This window comes from Sceloporus occidentalis, unplaced genomic scaffold, assembly GCF_023333645.1.
Source record: "Sceloporus occidentalis isolate IW3139 unplaced genomic scaffold, rSceOcc1.0.p SCAF_8, whole genome shotgun sequence".
Taxonomy (NCBI): domain Eukaryota; kingdom Metazoa; phylum Chordata; class Lepidosauria; order Squamata; family Phrynosomatidae; genus Sceloporus; species Sceloporus occidentalis.
The window spans coordinates 17,597,538-17,619,309 of NW_028316988.1; the positions used below are offsets into that span (position 1 = coordinate 17,597,538).

General features: G+C 43.2%; 1 protein-coding gene across 3 annotated transcripts in view; it reads left to right on the forward strand.

Annotated features, from left to right (window-relative positions):
• Positions 1-19,741, forward strand: part of LOC149308066 (target of rapamycin complex 2 subunit MAPKAP1) — a 138,367-nt gene extending 118,626 nt beyond the window's left edge. For all 3 annotated transcript variants that reach the window (XM_089535010.1, XM_089535012.1, XM_089535011.1), the window contains 2 exons: positions 14,406-14,503; positions 19,045-19,741. In XM_089535010.1, the coding sequence (XP_089391136.1) occupies positions 14,406-14,503; positions 19,045-19,170 (224 nt within the window). In that variant the 3' untranslated portion in view covers positions 19,171-19,741. The remainder of the gene's footprint in view (positions 1-14,405; positions 14,504-19,044) is intronic.
• The last annotated feature ends 2,031 nt before the right edge of the window (positions 19,742-21,772 follow it).

Consider the following 21,772-nt stretch of genomic DNA (forward strand, 5'->3'; position numbering starts at 1 on the left):
AAATCAACCCTAAAATTTTGCTCTCTGAATTTACTTTCCCTGTTGCAGCTCCCTGAATTTTGAAATTAGCCTGGGAGGAGCAGAGAGGCTAAAACTATGTGGCTCCCTTGCTTTTCACGACAGTGAATGTGTTCCCCTTGCAGAAAGGCAAAGGGTGTACTTTTCAAATCCCTTGGACATTAGATGACAAGGATTTCTGTCCAGACCAATAGTGCCTTGGATCCAAGGAGGGAAATTTGTGTGTCTTGGAAGATTCCAAATGGAGATGAATGCATCCAGTTTTAAAGATGGTGTAATACTTAACATTTTTCACCCAGACTGTTTGGCTTAGTATCTCCCCTGTTTGATGATACTACTTAGCATTGTCCCATCATGCATTGCAGGAAGTTTATGGCAGAACTCGTTCTCGCGCCCCATTCTGGGGCTCTTCTCTTTTGAACTTTGAAGAGAAGGAAGGAACACTCATATTTGGGCGCATGAAGGAATGACGCTTTCTTCGTGGCCCTGCGATCTTATCAGCAAAGTGATATATGTTTGTAGCAGAGTTTACATCAAAAATTATTCCTGGGGCTTCCTTGAAATGAATTATGGCAAAGGGAGCGAGGCTGAGTGGGAGATAAGGGTTTCTGAGTTCTGCAATATATTTTGTTTCCCTGTTTTTATCTCTTGTAACACAACCGTCCTCCATCTAGTCTTTTCTGAGGTGTGCCGGAACGTGTCACAAACAGATGGTTGTGCAGTTCCGCCGCGCGAATTCGTCTTTTGCTCTTTTGTTAAAAAAGAAAAGGAAAACAGATTTGTTCCCTCAAAGGCTTTAACTTGTGAATCTCAGCAACACACAAGAATTGCCTTCAAAGGGCAAATTGCAAATGTGGATGTCTGTATAGAAATGAAATTGTGTTAAACTGAGTCAGCTCATTGCTCCGTCTAGTATGGTCTTCTTCAACCTGCCCCTACCAAGTGCCCTCTGGATGCATTAATTTTGGATGGATTCTATCTTAATTCTGTTGGTGAATAATCATTGATGGATTATGTCTCCATGATCCCCTTGTCCACATAATGGGAGTTGTGATCCAACACAGCCGGAGAGGCTCTGGTTGGGGAAGGTTGACTTGCTCTGGGCTGGCTGTTGCTGTCCAAGATATTTTTCAAATTGTGTCAAAGCCAAGGATGTTAGGGCCTTTAGGAATGCCAAGTACAGTATATGTGAGCCATCACATAGGGAAAGCTCCTCTTTTTCTACTGTCATGATTATTGAAGAGTAGGATTGCAGACTGAAAACTGGAAGGGGCTCTTGTACCTTTACTGGTTGTGTAGCTTTTCACACAACCAGGTAGCAAGCAACGCCTGCTGACATTCCCGTTTCTGCAAACCCATTAAAGGTACAAGAGCCCTCTCCAGTTTTCTCTAGAGCCATATTGAATACACATCCAGAAAGTGGAGAATGCGAGGACTGAAGGATGTTCTGAGGTTGAAAATTAAAGACTGCTAAGAGAGAACATATTATGTGTTTATGTGCCTTCAAGTTGACAGTTGACTTATGGCGACAATATGAATTTCATAGGGTTTTCTTAGGTGAGGACTGCTCAGAAGTGGTTTGCCACTTCCTTCTTGTGAAATATAGCCTACAGCACCTAGTATTCTTTGCTGGTCCCGTCATCCAAGTACTAACCAGGCATAACCTTGCTTAGTTTCCAGGAATAAACAGTATCTGCTGCCTTCATAGTATTTAGGCCCTAAGGAACATAGGAGTATATAAAATTATTAATGGTTTAGAAAGAGTGGTCAAAGAGTGCAGCCAACACTGTAACTCAGGGCCACCCAGTGAAAATTGTCAGCGCACAGTTAATTGTTTGAAAGTCACATTCCTTTGACGGTGAGATGGGCTTGGATGCCATTCCAAACTCTCCTTGCCTTTTCCCACTACATTTCACAGCCCTATAGTTCTGTTTTATTTATCCTTTTTCCCACTTAACAATCTGGACAATCTCCTGGAAGGGGTTTTGACCTGGTTTTCTGGCTTGCAGTTTGCTTTACCCTTCAGTGAGATGCTTAATGCCAGTTCTTCAGAGAGATCTCTCTAAACCTTCCTTGCAAACTCAGTTTGAAGAAAGTTTTAACACGGTTCCACTGGAGTCATTTCTGCCTCTAATTAGTCTTTTTTCACTGTTCAGGAACGGCTGAGAATTTGTACTAGGCTGGCTTAAGCACCGACGCTTTATTTCCCAAATAAATCCAGCTGCTTGAACTCTGGGAGAAGTGCTAATGGGCCCTCCTTGTAAAACCCCAACCCCATTAGAAACTTGCAAACACCATATCTATAAAGTGCTTGTTTAAATCAGCCACCATCTGATTATCACAAAAGATTTTGCAGGTTTTGAATCTTGAGGGGAAGCGTCCTGTCGTTAAGAAGGGAGATTTAAGCCTTAATAAAGGAGCTGCCATTTTTATAGCCCAAAAAAGAGCCCTGTATCTCAATTAAGCGTACGTAATATAAAGTCTTAAGGAAGCAACGTAATAACCTTAATACGATTATGTCCTCTGGCAATAGTGTAATTTAAAGGAAATCTGATTCCCTTAATGTCTCTTTACATTGTTTGAGAAGAAGATGGGCTGGGAGACAGTTGCCCGTCTTAGAAAAAGAACCCCATGGGTAGGACATGACCGGCAGCCCCTCAGTTGGCGTCATCCCCATGATAGATCGGAGCGATCAGATTAGCCCAGTGTCTGCAGTGTTGGTCATGCATTTGGGTGAACTGTTTTTGCTGTCAGCCCTCCCCAACATTATTTCCCTTTCATGAACCTGAAGATCCGGCGTGGTCTGTTTCTGCTCAGATCGAGAATGCCGTAAGAACATAAATGAAACCATTAAAACAACCTGGCATCAGATCAAACATCTGTCTAGGTCAGTGGTGGGAAGCATGTGGCCCTCCAGATGTTGAGATGTCCAGTTCCTCAAAGAGCATGAATGTGGGGAGTTCTTATCCAGAAGATCTGCAGGGCTAGATGTTCCTCACCTGTGGCCTAAACCCAGCATCTGGCTTCCCACAGTGAATGTAGGTAGCCATGGCTGCTGTTTTTCCCCCTCCAAGGTCCAGTGTTCAGATCACTGTCCCTAAACATGGTGGTTCCATATAGCCTACACTGATAAGGATAGGAGAGACAAGTCCTCCATTTCTCTGTCTGCTTCCCTGTTGTTGCTGTGCGCCTCCAAGACATTTCTCACTTACAGTTACCTTAAGGCAAACCTGTCACAGGGTTTTCTTGGCAACATTTGTTCCGAGGGATTTGCCATTGCCTTCCTCTTGGGTTGAGAGAGTCTAATTTGTCCACAGTCACCAGTGGGTTGCCATGGCCAAGGCAGAAGTCAAACATGGTCTCCTGGGATCCTAGTCCAACACTCAAACCAGTAGACCACATGGGCTCCTTGTTAGATCTGTCTAAACTAGTATGCATCCTCACATCTTTTGGATATGAACTGACTGTGTTTATTACAAATTATATTTAAAAACAATGCCAGGATTACAAGTGAGCCACAGTATGGGTTTTGCTTATGGTGGCGAAGTCCTTGTGAGCGCCAATAACTGTCTTCGGTGATCCTTTGCAAGGAAGGTGTCTTTTGAACTACAACTCCCAGAATCCCCTTAGCCATGCCAGTAGTCTTCTCCAGTTCTGGTTCTTTGGGACCTTACAGGTTGAGGGCTCTTCATCTTTTAGCTGCCAGTCCATTTGATCACAGCAGAGGGGGAAATGTCATACCATCAGCTTTGGCAGAGATACCAGTTCTACTGTTTTGGGCTCTTATCTTCCCCAGTGGTTTCTGTTCCAAGCTGACTATGTACTAAATACCTTTAAGAATCAATATCAGAGTTTGAGATTATTTTTCTTCTCCCCTTTCCATCACTTTTTGAGTCTTGTCTAACAGACAGTTAGCATGGAGGCAATCTTGTTCATTTGTGTAGACTGGTTATCCAACTTCATGCTCTTTGAACATTATAAAAGATCCATGAGAATTCTTCATCATACTTTCATCCCCAGGTCCTTCCTCATTACACTTCGCCCTTCCCTCTTGCATTCCTCCCAAACTGCTTTCTTGGATAGCTTCAAAACTATCTGTCAGCCTGGGGGACCCCACACAGTAGGGTGACTACTGACTTCTGACATGGTTGACAAACTCCCAGCTTGGTAGCAAAGATTAAGAAGAAAACCAGCATGCTAACCGTTTTCCTCCCTATGGTCCATGAATCCATTTTTTTGTAACTTGGAACACTATCTCGTGAATTAAATCCTTACTATTTAAAAGGAAGGCAGTCATTCTTTTTGTTAAGACTATGGTAGAATTGGTTGTCTTGGCTAACCAAGTTACCTTCAACTCTCCCATTGCCCTTCTTTCCTCAGTGGGCCCACTGCCTAAGTCGGTGGCTCCGAGCGGGTAATTTAATTGCCAGCATTGCAGCTTGCGGGTTTTGCAGATTTCCTTTCAATTCCCATTCCATTGTTGTGCTGGGGCTTAACAGAATGTTAACCTGGTAATAGGCACAGGGCCTCCCCATTATATGTCTTGCTATCGAGCGGTTCTGCATGACTAGTTAAGGAAGATGGCAAGAAGATTAATGAAAGCTGCCTAATGCAGAAGGGGGGGTGGCAGGCGAGCAGGTACTTCGGCAAGACTTCCAGAGAGGGCATATTAGAACTGAGCCAGTGTGCTAGGCTTTTTTTTCCCTTCTGTACCCCTCCTCCTTTTTCTTTATCCCCCCCAACCTTTGAACTCACCTCACTGTCAAGACCTGCCAGGAGAGCAGACATTTTGATTGATGTCCCTACACGAGTCAGTCTTCCTTCCCGTTGAATTCGGCATTGGCACGAAAATAGCTTTCTGCCGCAATGAATTCGGACTGGCTTGTAAGTGATAGCCAAATTAACACTCCACAGACGCCCTCCTTTGTGTGGATGTTTGTAGTTTCGAGGGGCAAATTTTTGAAGCCCAAAACATTTGGACTTTTAGAGCCAAAGGTCTTTGAGTATGTCTGGATTGTACACTTCGGGTATAGTATGAGTCAAATCAGATCATGTTAGAACACAACTTTGGAAGTCACCAAGATGGTTTGAGCATACCTGATTCTTTGTTTATCTCAAGAATCACTTCCTTCTGTACAAAGTTGCTTGAGTCTTGAGATCCATACCCAGAAGACTTGGTCCAAGTTCCCCTTGAGGAATGGCAGATAGGACCCAGAATGCAGCCTTTCCTATTACAATAGTCAGAATTGAGGGTGTTGTCCCATTGGAAATCCACTTAGTCTTATCAGTGTTTGGCATCTAAGACTTTTCTGTTTCATTTAGCTTTTTGAGCTGCCACGTCCTTAATAACAAACAAGAACTTGCTTCTGCTTTTCTCTCCTGCTCAGGATGACTGAATTATTCTGCTGTTAATTGTAAAATGATCATATTTTGCATTTTGTTTTTTCCTTCTTTCTTTGTTGTTATTTGTTGCCATATCTTTTTTGGATTATAGTTTGACTAGTGGTATAGGAAGGCAGGACTATACGTGTCAGAAAAAAAATAAATATTCATTCATTTCCATTTATTACAGCAACTAACCAACATAATAGGTTAAAACTGGATTTCTTCCATGATAGAGTTTTAAGGTGATATATTTGGGATTCCCATACTGTCTTCTATCCAGGTACTGATCAGACCTGGATGCGCTTCCCTTGTGGATGGGGGTGGCAACATTTGCCTTTGGACCATATCGCTGATGTGGTGGTGAAATTTAAAGCAGGCCTGAGGAACTGTCAACTCACCAGATGTTTTGTCTTAAAGGTCTCACAGTCCCTTGCCATTGACCATATTGGGTGTGGAGCTAATGGGAGGCCATGAAGCTCATTGGGTGTCTGTGGTCCACTTCTTGGCCTAACCCACCTCCACAATTAGGATGAAAAGGGAAGTTGTGTACATCACCAGGAAATTCATGGGAGGCTGCAGTAGGGTTGAAATGTAAATACGATTAATAATACTCGAGGAAACAGGATCTCCTCCACTCTGTTCGGTGTTTAGACATGCACTTCAACATGCATGATGTGAATAAAAGAAAGAGGCCTCTCAGAATGCATGTACGCTCCCTGTACTGTTGCCAGACAGCAGAACTGTGTTAAGGGATTAGCAGCTGTGTAACGGCCCAACTGCTAAAGAGCGAACATTTGTAACATCAGCATCTTAGCAGGGATTCCCAGTAGTCTGTGCTCCCTCCACAGGACTTGACCATTTCAACTTAATCCTCCTAAATGTGTCACCATGGTATTCCACCATTGTACTCTTCAAAAGATTTGATCACGGAAGAGGGAAGATGTAAGCGCTATTCAGGCGTTCTTTAAAAAGGATTAATATCAAGACACAAAGATAAGAGTGCATGGCCCTGGACATCTAGATCTGTTCGATCTTGAACTGTGGGCACGTCTTTCATTTTGGGGAGTGGAAATTTCCCAACAGTCTAAAAAAAGAAGCCTTCCTCTAGCCACCCGTAGCTGAATTCTTTGCATCAAATGACAACTCTAGGTTTAGAAAATGCAACCACCCTCCTGCCCATACCCCTCCAAAAAAATTCACCCCAGTTTATTAGATGCTGGAGTGCACAGAACTGTTTCACTTTCAATAATGTACATGTATATAGGCATTTCTTTTTCACCACATGTTCGTTCTGTCCGTTTCCATATTTGTTTGTAGTTTTCACAATGGCTGTGGGAATATACCTGTGAATTTACACATGGAGTTTAGTACACTATTTTCCTGGTAATGCACTGGGTCCTAGCATGTGTCTTTTTGTGTTCTTTTTTTCCAATACGTGCATTGGAAAATAGCAGGAAAAATTCACAGGTGTGCAAAAACCACAGTTTATTCGCCTTCCGGTTCTCATATTTGGGAAGTGCAAATCGGGTTGGTTCAAATCTTCCCCCTGATAAATGCTTTCATTCCAAAACTGCCTTTCTGCATCTATGCAGAGTGCTTGAGTACCACCGGGAAGAGACCATTCATTGCCTCTTCTCTTTAACAAATATGTTTTGTAGCCCTATTAAAAGCGGGGCTCCATCTATCCTGTCAAAAGCAGCTCACTGGGTCTTTCTCCCCCCCCCCCCCCAAGTTTAATTACACTATCCAATTAAAACTCCTTTGCTGCGTTTGGATTCTCTTCTCCTTGGGCTTGAGTGGATATGACATTTACAAGGCTCGGCTCTCAAGCAGACAATGGCGTGATTGATGAGGTGCAGACGCTGGGAAGGAGCCTATCGCAACTGTGGAAAGGCTGCTTAGCGCAATTTGATTTATTTATCATCTCTTCCAAAAAGGGGAGGGAGGTCTTGCAAAGAATGGGGGCAGCCTAGAAAGGACCAAGAGCCATGGGTATTTGGGCAGGAGAGGCCACTGTCTCCATTTCCATCCCTCCGATGGAAAAGTAGCTTCTCATTTGGGGTATCCGCGGTGCTTATCATTGGAGGCTGACCGTGGGATCAGCCCTTCTGGGTTAAAGAGTCTGATTTTCAGGTTGGGTGTCAAGTCCTGGGTTCTAATCCCAGGTACTTTTGTGCTCTGGGGAACAGGAGGACTGATCTTAGCTTCATGTGGTTAAACCACTGATGGAAAACATCAAAGGGAAGAAAGATCAGTCTCCGGAATATGGCTATTTAAATCACAAGTTTTGGCTGTGACCGAGTAAAGTAACAAATGACATTCACATAAAAGGACAAAAATCAGATAAAAAGGTAAAACAGATTGGATCCTAGGATAATCCAAAGTATTATGCTTGTCATTTTCCTTTTTAATGTAAAGGAATGAAGTAGGGCTTTAAAAGAGATGTGAATTTTCTGAGAACAGCAGATCCTCTCGGCATTTTATTTTAAAGAGTGCTAGATTCTCTTGACCTTTGCCTCTGTCTGGGGAAAAGTGGTCCAAACAGTAGATAAGAGGATTGCGAAGTCTTGTTTCTCCAGCTTTAAATTAAGGATGGCAAGAATGTTAAAAAAATGTTTGGAAGACGGTAAAAAAATGTGTTTCTCAGTTTTTGGGAAAACCTGGTGGATAATCCTAGATTGATGAGAACCTTCACGGTTCCTTATTCTGTGCAAAACTGGTGCGTGAATTTTTTTGTGCAAAAAAACCCAGTATATTTTGTGTAGGGAACAGTCTGTTTTCTATGCCAAAAAAGCTGTTTTCTGCACAAACAAAGCACAAGGGAAATTTGTTATCACTCCCTCTCGGTTTCACCCTGAACTTTAAATGAGCTATCCAAAGTGATGGATCTGTCTGGAGGGGGTTAGAGTTCAACATCTTGGGTGGCACCTTAAGGTCACCAACAACAGCAAATGTTGCACAGGGCTATTGTTGTTTTGCCCCATTCTTTTTCTTTTTACACAGTATATAGTGTTTCCGTGCATTTTCTGAGCTGAAAATCATACGCAAAAAGAAAAAGAAAGGGGAAAGAAATGTTGCACAGGGTAAGTCCCAGACTGCAAATAGTATTAGGAAATTCTGGAATGGCCCATTCCAAATTCTGAAATGGCCGAGCAGGGAATCGGACACTGGTCTCTCGAGTCACAATCCAATGCTGGAACCTGCTATGCCACGCTGGCCCTCTATAAGCTGCTACCTGGATTTGTTTTCCTCTGAAGATGCCATGGATTGAACTAGACTCTTCTTCAGGCACGTGCCTTCTGTTGTTCTTATCTGCTAGCCAGCAGCCCAGTGGTGCTACAAATCCTCACCTGGCCTGGTTGCAACTGCACCTTATCCACCCATATGGTCCTTTGCTTCCCTCTCCAGCTTCGTAGAGGGAATTTCATCTTCGGCAAACAGCAGCTCTGTACAAAACTGTAGCTGCACCTGCAGCAATTCATGTTACCTTTAATAAGCTGAGAGTTCCCCTTAATATCAGGAATCCCTTTTCCTTCCACCCCACAATTGCTCAGATCCTGGTGGAACATCTGGCCGAATTCCCCAGCTTCATCTCAGTCCGTTAAAACCATCTCCCTGCTTTCCCTCCCTGAGAAACGGAGCATCTCTTCTCATTAATTCTGTTTTCAGTGTTTTAAATAAATCAGCAAGGTTGAGAAATGTAGCTTTTACGTGCATGGAGACAGATATATAGATGGTTGTTCTGTTTCTGTTTAACTCTTTCTGATTCTCAGGGAGGGTTGAACAACAGATCAAGGTCCTTTTTAAAGTTTACAGTGGTGAAATTTTCTGTTTTGTGTGAAACCACAACGTGGTTCTTAGACATAGGCGGACTGCTTGGCAGGATCAAACCATAACCTGCCTTCTTACTTCTAAGCATCTCCCAGACACTTGCATTAGAAAAGCAGGCATGTAGGCACCATTATTTTGTCCCTAGGCTTGATAAGATACACTGCTACATTCTGTGGAGGCTTCATTTAAGTCTCATAACCCACAGCTCTTGATGAGATTTGTTCTCTGTAGAAAAATCACATTCTTTTATAAAGAGATGGCTTTTTGTGAGCAGTAATATGAAGGCCCCAGTTTTTGGATCCACAGGTTCCTGACAAGAAGCATTCACTGAAATAAATACACCACAGAAAATGAAATGGCCCTGCAGTCAGGATCTGTCTGGTCTTTGAAACTCACTGCCACTTGATAGGCAAAGAATTTGTAGGGTCAAAAGAAGACCTCAGAAATGGCTGTGGGAAGATCTCAAGGCATATATGTACTCCATTGCATTTCTCTGCTCTTCACTCTGGCCACAGTGTGTGTGTCTTCAGTAGGTTCAGCCGTCGAGTTTTCATTCCATTTTGAAAGATACTTTTAAATACCTTGAGGTTTGTTTGTTTTTCAAACCCAGCAAAGATTTCAGGTAGAAGCGAGATGCAGAAGACAGATCTCACTCCCTAAGAAGAGACTCTGGGCGCACCTAGGAAGATAAGTCTTCCATGATAGATTGGACCTCCTGCCTCCTGTTACTCTCCGCGCAATAAGCAGTATTGACATCTCTGACTCTGAAATGGCCACTGAAAAGGGCTGACTCCTTCAAAAGTGAAAAATACGAATTTGAAATAAAGTTCCGCTTTCTGCTTCTGTCAGCTGTGAAATACCAGTGCAGAAGAGACGAGATAAATCACCAGATTTAAAAAGGAGAAGGGCCGGCGGCAGGAGGCTAAGCAAGGGCTCCAAGCTAACAGCAAGCCTGTAATGTGAGGGTCAGGAGCTGGCAGCCTTTGAAACCCAATCTGGCAATTGAACTGCCTCCCTTGAGTTCCCACTCTCCTTCGACCCAGTTCTTGTAGTACTCAAGAGTGTCCAGGTAGCAAAAATAATTTGTATTATTCTCAAATAAATGAATTCCAGGGCATGGGACCAGTTAGTTCAGCAGTGGAATCAATATCCTAGAGAAATTGGGTGATGCCTCCAGAAGGAGGCCAGAAAGTTACCTGCTTGAGATGTTCTCGCCGCACCTCCTGCACTGAGCAGAGTTTTGATGTCAATGGCCTATGGCCAACTCTATGGTTTTGTGATTCCAACTGTATGGTTTTGTGATTCTAAGGCATCTAAAAGAGGATTGTCTCATTCTTCCAGTAAAACACAGGATTGATGTGGCCTCTTGTGCTCTTTCCTTTGTTTTTCCTTCCAGGAAATGGACCTTGATTGTTGCTCCTACACAATGTGAGAACCAGACTCTGTTCTAGCGCCTTGCTTTTAAAACTCTGCTCGCCCAAATGATTTGGATGGCTATTCCCTAAATCCCAGTCACTTTAGCTAGTATTCAAGGCTGAGCTAACACAGCTGTGGACATGGAACATTTCTCAAAAAAGAACCACTTTTCTGTGCATGTGTGACCTACCTAAGTGGGGTGGCATGGAAGGTAGATGATAAATGTTTGCGCGCGTGCCTTCAAGTCAGTGTGGCCAATTTTGTGGGGTTGTGGCAACTCTCTGGTGAAGATCACCTCTAAGTTGGTTCTTCGAAAACAAACACAAAGTCTTTCAGTAGTCACTGAAGTCAAGACTGAAGTCACTGAAGTCAAAGACTTTGTTTTCAAAGAACCAACCCAGAGGAGATCTTCGCCAAAAAGTTGCCACAACCCCACAAATTGGCCACATTGACTATGAACAAAATGATGGTTTGAAATAGTTATAGTCTGCAGTGGTGGAGACCCACAGATCTTCAAAGTATTAGCTTCCAAGTTGAGAATTATTGCTCCTTTAATAGAGCCCCATAGTTCTTTTGCTTCCGTGATTTAAAGTTTGGTTTTTGATCATTGGCCAAATTTTTCGATAGCGAATTCATAATTCCTGATTAGCATGGGATAATAGCTTTAATTAATGTGCTGTGATGAAATACCGAGGTCTCTGGTTTGCCAGCCGTATATCAGTTTATTTTGGGAGATCTGGAGAATTAGCTACTGTAAATAAGATTTCAAATCCAGTCCCCTCCGGGAAAAGTGGATAAATCTCCATTAAACTGATGCTGTTATTTCTGTAGATGAGTTAAGTCGGACCTTTGGACTGAATGCATTAAAATGAAAATGGTGAGAACAGGCGAATGTGTTAAATCTTAATTGCCAATAGATGAATTTTCATCGGAACAAAGGACTTTTAGCATTTGTAGAAGCTTTTAGGGTGGAACATTTATGGCAGTTTCCCAAACTGTGGTCTATGAAAAAGTTGCAGCAATAGTTGAGAATATCTCCATTTGGCCTGGAGATATGGATTGTTTTGGGGCGGGAGGCTTCCTGATGATAGTGATTGAGGACATTTTGACACAGGGCTGTTTTATTAAGCAAGCTATGGAGGCCATAGACTAGGAAGTTGTGATTTCCATAATATGGCACTGGTTGGAGACTTTTGGTTTTGGGGTGTGAAAAATGGACCAATGAAAGGGGCATTTCTCAGTAATCCTGTCTATGGCACACAGTTTTTGTAACATGACAATAGATTTCACAGTGATGCTGGCGTGAACAACAAAAGTCAGAAAGGGGGAGCGCAGACAGACCTGCCTCACCAGCTACCCACAGGTAATGGTAAATCTATAACTTTGGCCACCACCAAAATGGAATTTATTAGAAAAGTGGAAGCTGGTGAAAGAAAAAATCATCCCTGGATTAATTTTGGAAGAAGTTTGAAGGCTGAGTCTCCCTTATCTGGAATTCCAAAATCCAAAATACTCCAATAACCAAAACCATGTTTCATGTGTGGTTAAGACCGCAACACCTTCACTTTCTGCTGGTTCGTTGTGTGCACAAACTTTGTTTCATGCACAAGATTATATATGTCAAATATAAATGAATTTCACATTCAGACTTGGACCCCATCTCCAAAGTATCATCTGGTCCCAAGCATTTTGGATATGGGAGACTCAACCTCTAGCACTACAGTTGTGTTGTGTGAATGGGCCTCAGGAATACCCTAAGTTGGAAAAGACTGATGCAAATCCTTCAATAGGGGAAAACTTTGTAAGTGCTCAAAAAATTAAACAGAGGCTGGGCACCCATCTGTCAAGGCTGTTTTGATAGTGTGTTCCTGCATGGCAGAAGGGAGTTGGGCTGGATGAATTCTGGAGGAAGTGTGAAGGTTGAGTCTTCCTTATCTAGAATTCCAAAATATTCCAACAATCAAAACCATTTTTCATGCGTGGCTAAGAAAGTAACACCATCACCCTTGTGGTCTCTTCCAACTCTATGATTCTATGAAATCCAAAATCCGAAACACTTCTGGTCCCAAGCATTTCAAATAAAGGAGACTCAAGTTGCATGCCCAAAGTATGACAGCCTCAGTTTAGTTACTTTGGCTTTTAGCAAGACTCGGTGAGTTAGCACATTATTATCACCCTGCAATACAAACTGGAAAGACGTGAAGTCTATAAAATGTGATTTCCAAAAAAAGAAAGGCTTCTGCTGAGTTGCAGCAGGGGTGACATTCTAACTGGGGCATTTAAGCAGCAATCCAGTCTAGGAGGGCCGGCTGGCACCCAGCTCGCTGTGTGACGGCTATTTACATGTTCCCCCCTGGGGGAGATGCGGTGGGGATGGGGAGTGAACTTTCCTTGAAAGGAGTTCATCCTTTGCGATAAGCCACCCCTCGCCTGAAATTGAAATGACATGGGAAGGCTGTCAGGCTCCCTCTCGCCGTCTGTTCTGCCGATGGTATGCTAAGATCGCCATCTGTGTGTTCTTCCCTCCTTCCCCCCTCCTGTCGTGCCCACGAGCTTGTGCTGAAAGTTTTAGACTGATCGTTCCCAAATTGCACCCAACTGGGAACAGGAGTGGGCCACAAGAGAAAACAGAGAGCTTTGTTGGGAGAAGGGACTCTTTCATGCTCGGAAGAATGGAAGAGCTTCCATTTATATTACCTTTATATTCCCTCACACAATACCTTCTTCTAAGGATCTCAAGACAACACACATATCTCTCCCCATCTCTTTTATTCTAAATGTTTCTAGGTAGTACAATAACATCCAAAATTGACAAAGCATACCTTTTATTGGAGCAGCTGACATGCACAAAATACACATCGCAAGCTTTCGAAGTGCCGTTGGCTTCTTCACCAGTGTTAAATATCATACAGGAGGAAGAAAAATATGACCATGTTAGAGTCACGAGCCTACATTTTGTCACGATATTGTTGTGGTTGTTATAAATTAGGCTAAAAAAATGTCTCGGAGGCCACTCCATCATCTCCTTGGGGATTTCAGAGTGGAATCTGTTTGCTGAAGCTCTGGAGGAATCACTAGCCCCCAAGAGAATGAAATTCTGCCCTTTCTTTGTTGTTGTTGTTGTTTGTATCCTGCTTTTTTTCAAAATTGGGACTCAGAGCACTGACAATCTGAAAGCACAGTATAATTAAACCTACAGAAGTGGCAATTAAAATGAAATTAAACTATTACAAAATTTAAACAGATCATTTATTTAAAAATGGAATACAATTGAAAAAGATAAAAGCACTTAATAAGTGTGAATGGGTCATTCAGTCATGCTTAGCACAAAGCCGCAGCAGAGTTAGCTACCTTTCCAAAGGAGCCTGACTGCTGCCTCTCTGTATGGGCTGCTGATGCTTTTCAGTTGCCTTCTTTGAACTGAAAAGCCCAGGATTGTGACTTGAAACAGAGTGAGCAACAACTGAAGGCAACTCCTTCTTACACTTCTTTTTGGGCACATAAAATACACTCATTTTAAATTTTATTCATTTCTGTGACAAGTTAAGCCTGTGCTTGAATTTTTCCCATTGAAATGCGGACAGGGTTTGAAATGCTTAAATCTGACTTGATCAAATCTCCTCTTCTAACTCTGCAGGGGTGGGAACCGAGTTAAACACCTTTATTTCTTTGAGGAGGAGCTGCTCATTTTGTCTCCTTGATCCTCATGTTTTCCTTTCTTCCCTCCCTCTCTCTTTCTCTCTCAATCCTTACAGGTCATGCGATATTTAAACTCACATATCTAAGCAACCATGACTACAAACATCTCTACTTCGAGTCGGATGCTGCGACCGTCAACGAGATTGTGCTGAAGGTAGGTGGTGTCCAAAATGGGAATGTGAGGCTGACAGATCGGAGACGGGGAGAGGAAAGATTCCCAAGAGATTGACAAGTGGTGTTGTGTTGGAGGGAGCCAGGGTTGAAGCGAGGATTAGCAGGGATAAGGACATCATCTGCCACCCACCTCAGGTTTCCTGGTTCCCTTTGATCAAAACTACAGCCCTCACAATAGTTTAGGCAGTGGGGGTATGTAGGAATTCCCTGTTCTTTTTTCAGCAACAGCATATTTTATGAGCGTATACCTGTTGCAATACAAAGGAACAGGCTGGTTTCAAATGGCAAGGTAAGAGCCAGTAGCCAGGGCCATGAGAGCCAATGTGATGTAGTGGTTTGATTGTTGGACTAGGATACTGGGAGGCCAGAGTTCAAATCCCTGCTTGGCCATGGAAGCCCACTGTTTGCTTATGCTGTGAATTGTTGGGTGTGATTATTACTGGGCCTAAATACCTAAAGGCACCAAATCCTGCCTGATCTTGGGAGCTAAGCAGGATCAGCCCTGATTAATACTTGGATGAGAGACTGTCAAGGAATACCAGGTGCTATAGACTATATTTCAGAGGAAGGAACTGGCAAAACCACCTCTGAGTCTCCCTTACCTAAGAAAACCCTATGAAATTCATGGGGTCTCCATATGTCAACTGATGACTTGTAGGCACATACACATACTCTCACACACACCACACACACACTCACACACACAGAGGTTGCACTGAAGAGATGTGTGTGGTATAGTACTCTGAATGTTGGATTTAGGACCCTGGAAAGTCAGTGTTTGAATCCCCTGCTCAGCCATAGGGTGACATTGGGCGAGTCACACACACTCTGCCACAGAAGAAACAAATCTTCTGAACAAATCTTGCCAAGAAAACCCCACAGTAGGTTCACCTTAGGATCATCATAAGTTGGAAATGACTTGAAGGCACATGACAGGAGTAGCCCTGCCAGTAAGTAGCTTTACAAGAGACCTGTTCTTGGTAGAGGTAAGAATTGCTCCAAGTGGTTTGTTGATCAAGATTTCTGGTAGCACTCTGTTGGCCCAGGAAACAGGATTAAAGAAATGAATGGAAGGGACGCCTTGGTCATGTGTGCTTGTAGTAGCTGTTGGTACCTGTCACTGCTCCAGACACTTGTGGCTTTTGTATGGTCGGACATCTGAGTCTTCTAGAAGGCAATGGGGGAGAGGAGAAGAAAGGCAGCAAGCACCCATGCACTGCTGATGGGCTGTCACTGTGTTGACAGGTATAGATAGGTCCAATATTCCTCTGATGCACTCTGTTATGTACCCAGATTTTCCAATCTATGTGCTGTCCGTCTGCCTCTTGCAGCGTGCATTGTCACACGGTCAGGCATCATGTCATTCTTGCTGGAAACCATTCCTCCATTTCATTGGAGATGGGGATCCCCTCTCGCTCACAACAACCAAAGCAGCAGCGCAAGGAAGGAAGGGACGTCCAACTCGGTCCTGGCTTTGGCTGAGCAGTGGCTCTTTGTGAAGGATTTAACAAATGGGAACGTTCTTCGAACAGAGAGAGAGAGGAATATTTAAACATGCATCCCACTGTGCTGGTGCCTGGCTTTTATTGCTACCGTTCATCTTACTCAGAAGATTTCAGGAGCATTCCATTAAAAGTGTGAAGCCCGCTCTTGACATTTGAATAACTTTCAGGAGGTAGCTTTTTGATTTTAGCTCTTAGATCACAGAGAATGATCTTTCCATGTTTTCAACCCTGCTATCCTCCTTTGCTCTCATGCCTGCCATCCACAGGTCTCTGGTCTCCCTCCCACTGTCCCTCCGTTCAGATATTTGCATTCTCTTTCTTTTTTAAAAAATAAGATTTCTGCAGTGTCCTCTTTTTTTCCTACCTAAATACAGTTTGCGCTACACCTCTGGCTGATTTACTTTCCAAAACAAAGGTACTAATGCTGTTGGAAGGTTAACCGTAACTTTCTGCCATCTATTATTTTTATGGCAATTTAAAATTTTCGAGTGATAAGCTTTATGTGCCATTTCCAGTCCTTAACGGGTTTTCTCCCCCATGTAAAGCTTATGGAAGTTCTCAGTAACTGACATATGCTAAGGAATCTCAACTCTCGCCCACCACCCAAGCAGAGAAAGAGAGAAATCTTCTATCGCCAATGTGTGCCTCCCTCTTTTGTCTTTAGCTGAGGTAGTCTTTTACATTTTTCAACATACATTCTTCCATCCTTCAGAGGGGTTCCAATACAATTTTTGGAACCATAAATGGCCAAATGAACCCCTTTGGTTTATAACAGCAGGTGAGGAGAAGAGGTGACAATCCATCTAGTGTTGGATTTATGCACAAGCTCCGTAACTGACAATTGTTCCAATATGGCAGGGTTAATGCTCTGTCATCCCACTTTTTCAGCTGCTTTCAAAATTATCCAGTTTCTTTCTCCTTCTCCCACGTTCTCTCTTCATCTTTAGCTTGCTTCAGTTGCTTCAAACTGTGTTCAAAGTGCAAAAGTAGTTTGTACTCAATGCATTCAGCAAGCAGGAGAGGAGGAGAAGGAGCAGTGTCTTGCCCTTCTCAGTAGAATCAGGCAAAAGCAAACTGCTGCAGCCTCTCCTAGCTTTTGTGTCCTTCTTCATTAGTACCTTTTGCCACCTGGACCACATTTGCAGTATTCGGTCACATATGTGTTGGTTTCCATCTGTGAAATGTTGGAGGGTATTCCCTGCCAATCCCCCAGATTTATTTTTTTTGGTGCAGTTTTCGGATACCTTTTGCCCCAAGTTAGAGCAGTCCCCGTCAAGTCTGCAACGCCTTCCTCCAATTGCCTCCTCCATACCCCATCTGCTACAAATACCTCCTTTCAGCTGTGCTGAAAAGACACCTTCTGCAAGCGAGCCAAGTCATATGCCAGAAAGACAAAGCATATCTATAGTTGGTTATATATATATTTGGTATCTGAGTGTGTTGTTGTTGTTGTTTGCTTGTAATCATTTCCAAGTTAGGATGATCCTAAAGCAAACCTATAATGGTATTTTCTTGGCAAGGTTTGTTCAGAGAGGGTTTGCCATTGCCATCCTCTGAAGCTGAGATAGTGTGACTTACCCAGGGTCAACCAGTGAGTTTACATGGCTGAGACAGAATTCAAACCCAGGTTTCCAGAGCTGTAATCCAACACTCAAACCACTGAACATGCTGGGTCTTGCTATGTACATACAGATAGATATAGATATACCCAAGCTCACACATATATACATACACCTGATTTGGGTGTTTGGTACAAGTTTGGCTTGTTGGTTTCTAAATTTACCTATTAATCCTTTTGTTTCTGTGGAAGACAAGATGAGGATTGAGTCATCCTTTGAAAATTAGGTTCTTTATGTGATAGAGAAACAAAGGTTTCAAGATGTTACTGACTGTGAAACCTCCCCACGTGTATTCCTCCTCCTGCCTCCAGCCGTAATCGGTAACACAAGAGCAACACCTCGCAGTGCATAAAATTGGGCAAGATTTTATGCCACAGCGTATTAGCCAGCTAATGGCGGAGCAAAGGGTGTCTTTATCTTTTGATTTTTGCATTAACCTTCCATTAAAATTATCTATGTGATTATTGCCCAAGTGCTAGGAGATAATAAATCTGAAAGAAGAGCTGGCTTGTTAAATATCATTTTTAAATGCCTTCATCGAGTAGCACGTGCCAAAACACACAGGATGCATGCGAAGGGTGGAGAGTGCAAACTTCAACAAATGAAAGTGTGGCAAAGTCTACAATTTCTGGTAAATTGCTAATGGAGCAGCAGAGCAGCTTCTTGCTGAGTATTTGTCAAACTCAGTGCCAGTTTTCTAGATCTTGAAGAACAGGGGGTCAACTTCACACCATTAAAAGGCATGCTGAAAAGTTAACCATCCACACTACACAACTAATAGCACTATATTCCACTTTAGCTACCATGGCAACATCCTCTGGAATCATGGGGATTATAGTTTAGTGAGTTACTAGAGCTCTCTGTCTGCGAATTCTAAATGCTCCTCTTAAAACTGTAAATTCCATGTTTTTGTGTGCTTTCAAGTTGTTTCTGACTTATGTCAACCCTAAGGCAAAGCTATCATGGGGTTTTCTTGACAAGGTTTGTTCAGAGAGGGTTTGCCGTTGCATACCTCTGAGGCTAAGAAAGTGTGACTTGCACAGGGTTATCCAATGGGTTTCCCATGCAGGGATTCAAACTTGAGGTTCCAAGAGCTGCAGCCCAACGCTCAAACCACTATGTCACTGGCTCTCCACAACTCCACATACAAGTTGAGTCTCTCTTATCCAGAATTCAGAAATCCAAAATGCTCCAAGAACCAAACCTTTTTTCCTGGGTGGCTGAGATAGTGACACTTTCACTCTCTGGTAGTTCAGTGTATACTAATGTTTCATGCACTCAGTTATTGAAAATTGTGTGTAAAATTACCTTCCATTACCATGTGTATAAGGTATATGTGAAACATAAATGGATTTTGTGTTTAGACTTGGGTCTCATCTTTCTCTGTCCCTCTTTAGATGAACTATATCCTGGAGTCCCGCGCCAGTACAGCCCGAGCCGATTACTTGGCTCAGAAGCAACGGAAACTGAGTCGAAGGACCAGCTTTAGCTTCCAGAAGGAGAAGAAATCAGGACAGCAGTGAAATCTTAGGCTGGTCTGGAATCAAACGGAAGAGACGCTGCCTGCTAAGAACAAAATGGCAGATGCCCCCCAGAAGCCTGGTGGGGACTGATGAGTTCTGGTTACTAAAACGGCCAGTGGCCAACCAGGCCAGAAATTGTTCTTTTATAGGTTGGCATGATGAGGCCACATTTGGCCACGGGCATTGCCCTTTGACGGAAACAAAGAGCCATATCAATCCCGAAGAGGGCCGCTGGGCATTCAAGGCCTTGGGCTGGGGCAGCGGAGAGGCCCCTCTAGGCTTGACAACTTGTTTTTTTTTGTTTTTTTCTAGAACTCTCTATAAAAGTACCGTTGTAAGGAAAGCCGCCACAGGCTGGCCAAGCGATCCGCAAAAAGTCCATAGGTTCAAAGGGGACTGAGGCCTCCACCTGTTAACACACTCGACACACATGCACACACAGAAAAAGATACACCCACAACCGTATCGCTTGTGACTCAGATCAGATTTCTTTAAAAAAAGAAATAGACAAAACTTGTAGGACAAATGTATCCATTTTTACTACTAATAAACCAGTTGTACTCTTTCGCAAGGACTAATTCCATGGTCTGGTTCTTGTGGTACCACTATCGCAGGTGGGGAAATTGTTGCGGTATCCTTATGCCCAACTCAGGTTTCCATATGTGGCTTGTGTTCATTTCAGGGCAGTTACTGTCTTTTCCTGGGCAACATACCAACCATCAGTTTCTGTAGATTTTTTGTGGTTGGGCAGTTGTTTGTTCCCACAACACCCAATGTCTTCAGAAACTATGGAAGTTTTGCATGGAGAGAAGATCTCTATTACCAGAGGAGAGATCCCAGGGCTCATCTCCACATGAAATTGGGAGGATGGTGAGTTTGTTGTGTACCTTCAAGTCATTTCAAACTTATAGCGATCCTAAGGCAAGCCTATCATGGGATTTTCTTGGCACGATTTGTTCAGAGGAGGTTTGCCATTGCCTTCCCCTGAGGCTGAGAGCCTGTGACTTGCCCAATGATACCGAGAGGGTTTCCACGGCCGAGTCGGGATTCGAAACTTGGTCCAAGTCCTAGTCCAACACTCAAACCACTACACCATGCTGGCCCAATTTGGTAGAGTTTGTCATCCCTCTGTTATCCCACTTTTTCAGCTGTCTTTAAAATATCCCATGTTCTCTCTCCTGTGCCCACTTTCCTCTTGTGTTCTCAGCTAAGTGGAAAAGTAGTTTGCACTCAATCCAGCAAGGAAGAGAGGAGAGGAGCAAAAATTTTGCCCTTCTAAGTAAGTTCAGGCACAAGCAAACTGCTGCAGCATCTCCTTGCTTGTGTGTTCTTCATTAAGAACTTTTGCTTTCTTGACCATATTCTGATGTCCCGACCACATTCACACATGTCCCAGTTTTCAACTGTGAAATGTTTGAGGGTATGAGATTGTGGTAGAAATTTGGTTTCCTCCTGGCCTTACCCTTGAAAGGATAAAGTTGAGAGCACTTTAGGGCCCGGGATGCGGGCAAAACCGAGGCTCTTGAGCCCAACCTCTGGAAGAAACCGGAGAAAGGAACCTCATTAAGGCACTGCTTGGGTGCAGCCCGCAAAGATTAATGGGGGCAGTTATTCACGGAGACACGTCTGTAATGGAACCATGAATTTCCAGAGGAATCTGCCTCCTGGAGTTGTTGCTACATTTCAGGAGGGAGCTTCGGCTAAAATTAATGCCACTTAAATCATCAGCTCCGATGCCGCGTGGCCATCTTCATGGCCTCTGCCTACTCCAAGCAGGTGGGGCTTTCTTTACGATGTGCAAAAAAAGGAAGGAGAGGGACTCACAGGGGATGAAAAAGGAGCTGCATCTCTCAAAACTTCTCTGCCTTGGGGAAATCTCCACTCCACAATAGCTTTGTTTGTTGAGAGCCACCTGGGATGGAAGTCCCTCTGTCCTCCCCATTGCAGATGAGTTTGTGATTCTGTTTGTTTTGACAGGACACGGGTGGCCAGATTTTTCCTGCCATGTGTGAATCGAGATGATCTCCAAACACATACTGATTCCCATTCAGATCTCCAAACATATACTTGGTAAGGAAGGTGAGTAGTCTTGAGCAATTGGATTTCTCAGAAGTGTGTCTGCCATTGCTAAACTTCCTATCGAAGAGCATTTCATGCTTCTGGAAGGCAATCCAACAGATTCCCCAGAAGCTGGTTCAAAAACTACTGCAATAAAACACTAACACACACAGAGAGATGCATTATAAGAGCCAAGGAGTGACACTCTCTGGCTCTACATTTTTTGTCAAAAGGCATACTTGGGACTTGGTTTTGCTCTAGGCTCCTTTGCTTTGCTTTGATTTCTGCTTTAGGATACTATTTTCTCCTATCACCTTCATCTAAAAACATTTTAAACTCTTGTTATTTTCCTTTATTTCTCTCTGCTTTCTTTATGCCGCTGCTTCTGCTTATTGATATACCTATATTGTTTTCTGATCTCTAAAATCCGTGTTGTTGTTGTTAATATTTATGACCATTTTTCTTTACAAAAACTCATTGGTGGTTCCCAAATATCCTCCTTCTCACTAGGGCCATTTCAAATACAGCATCATAAAGGCACGCA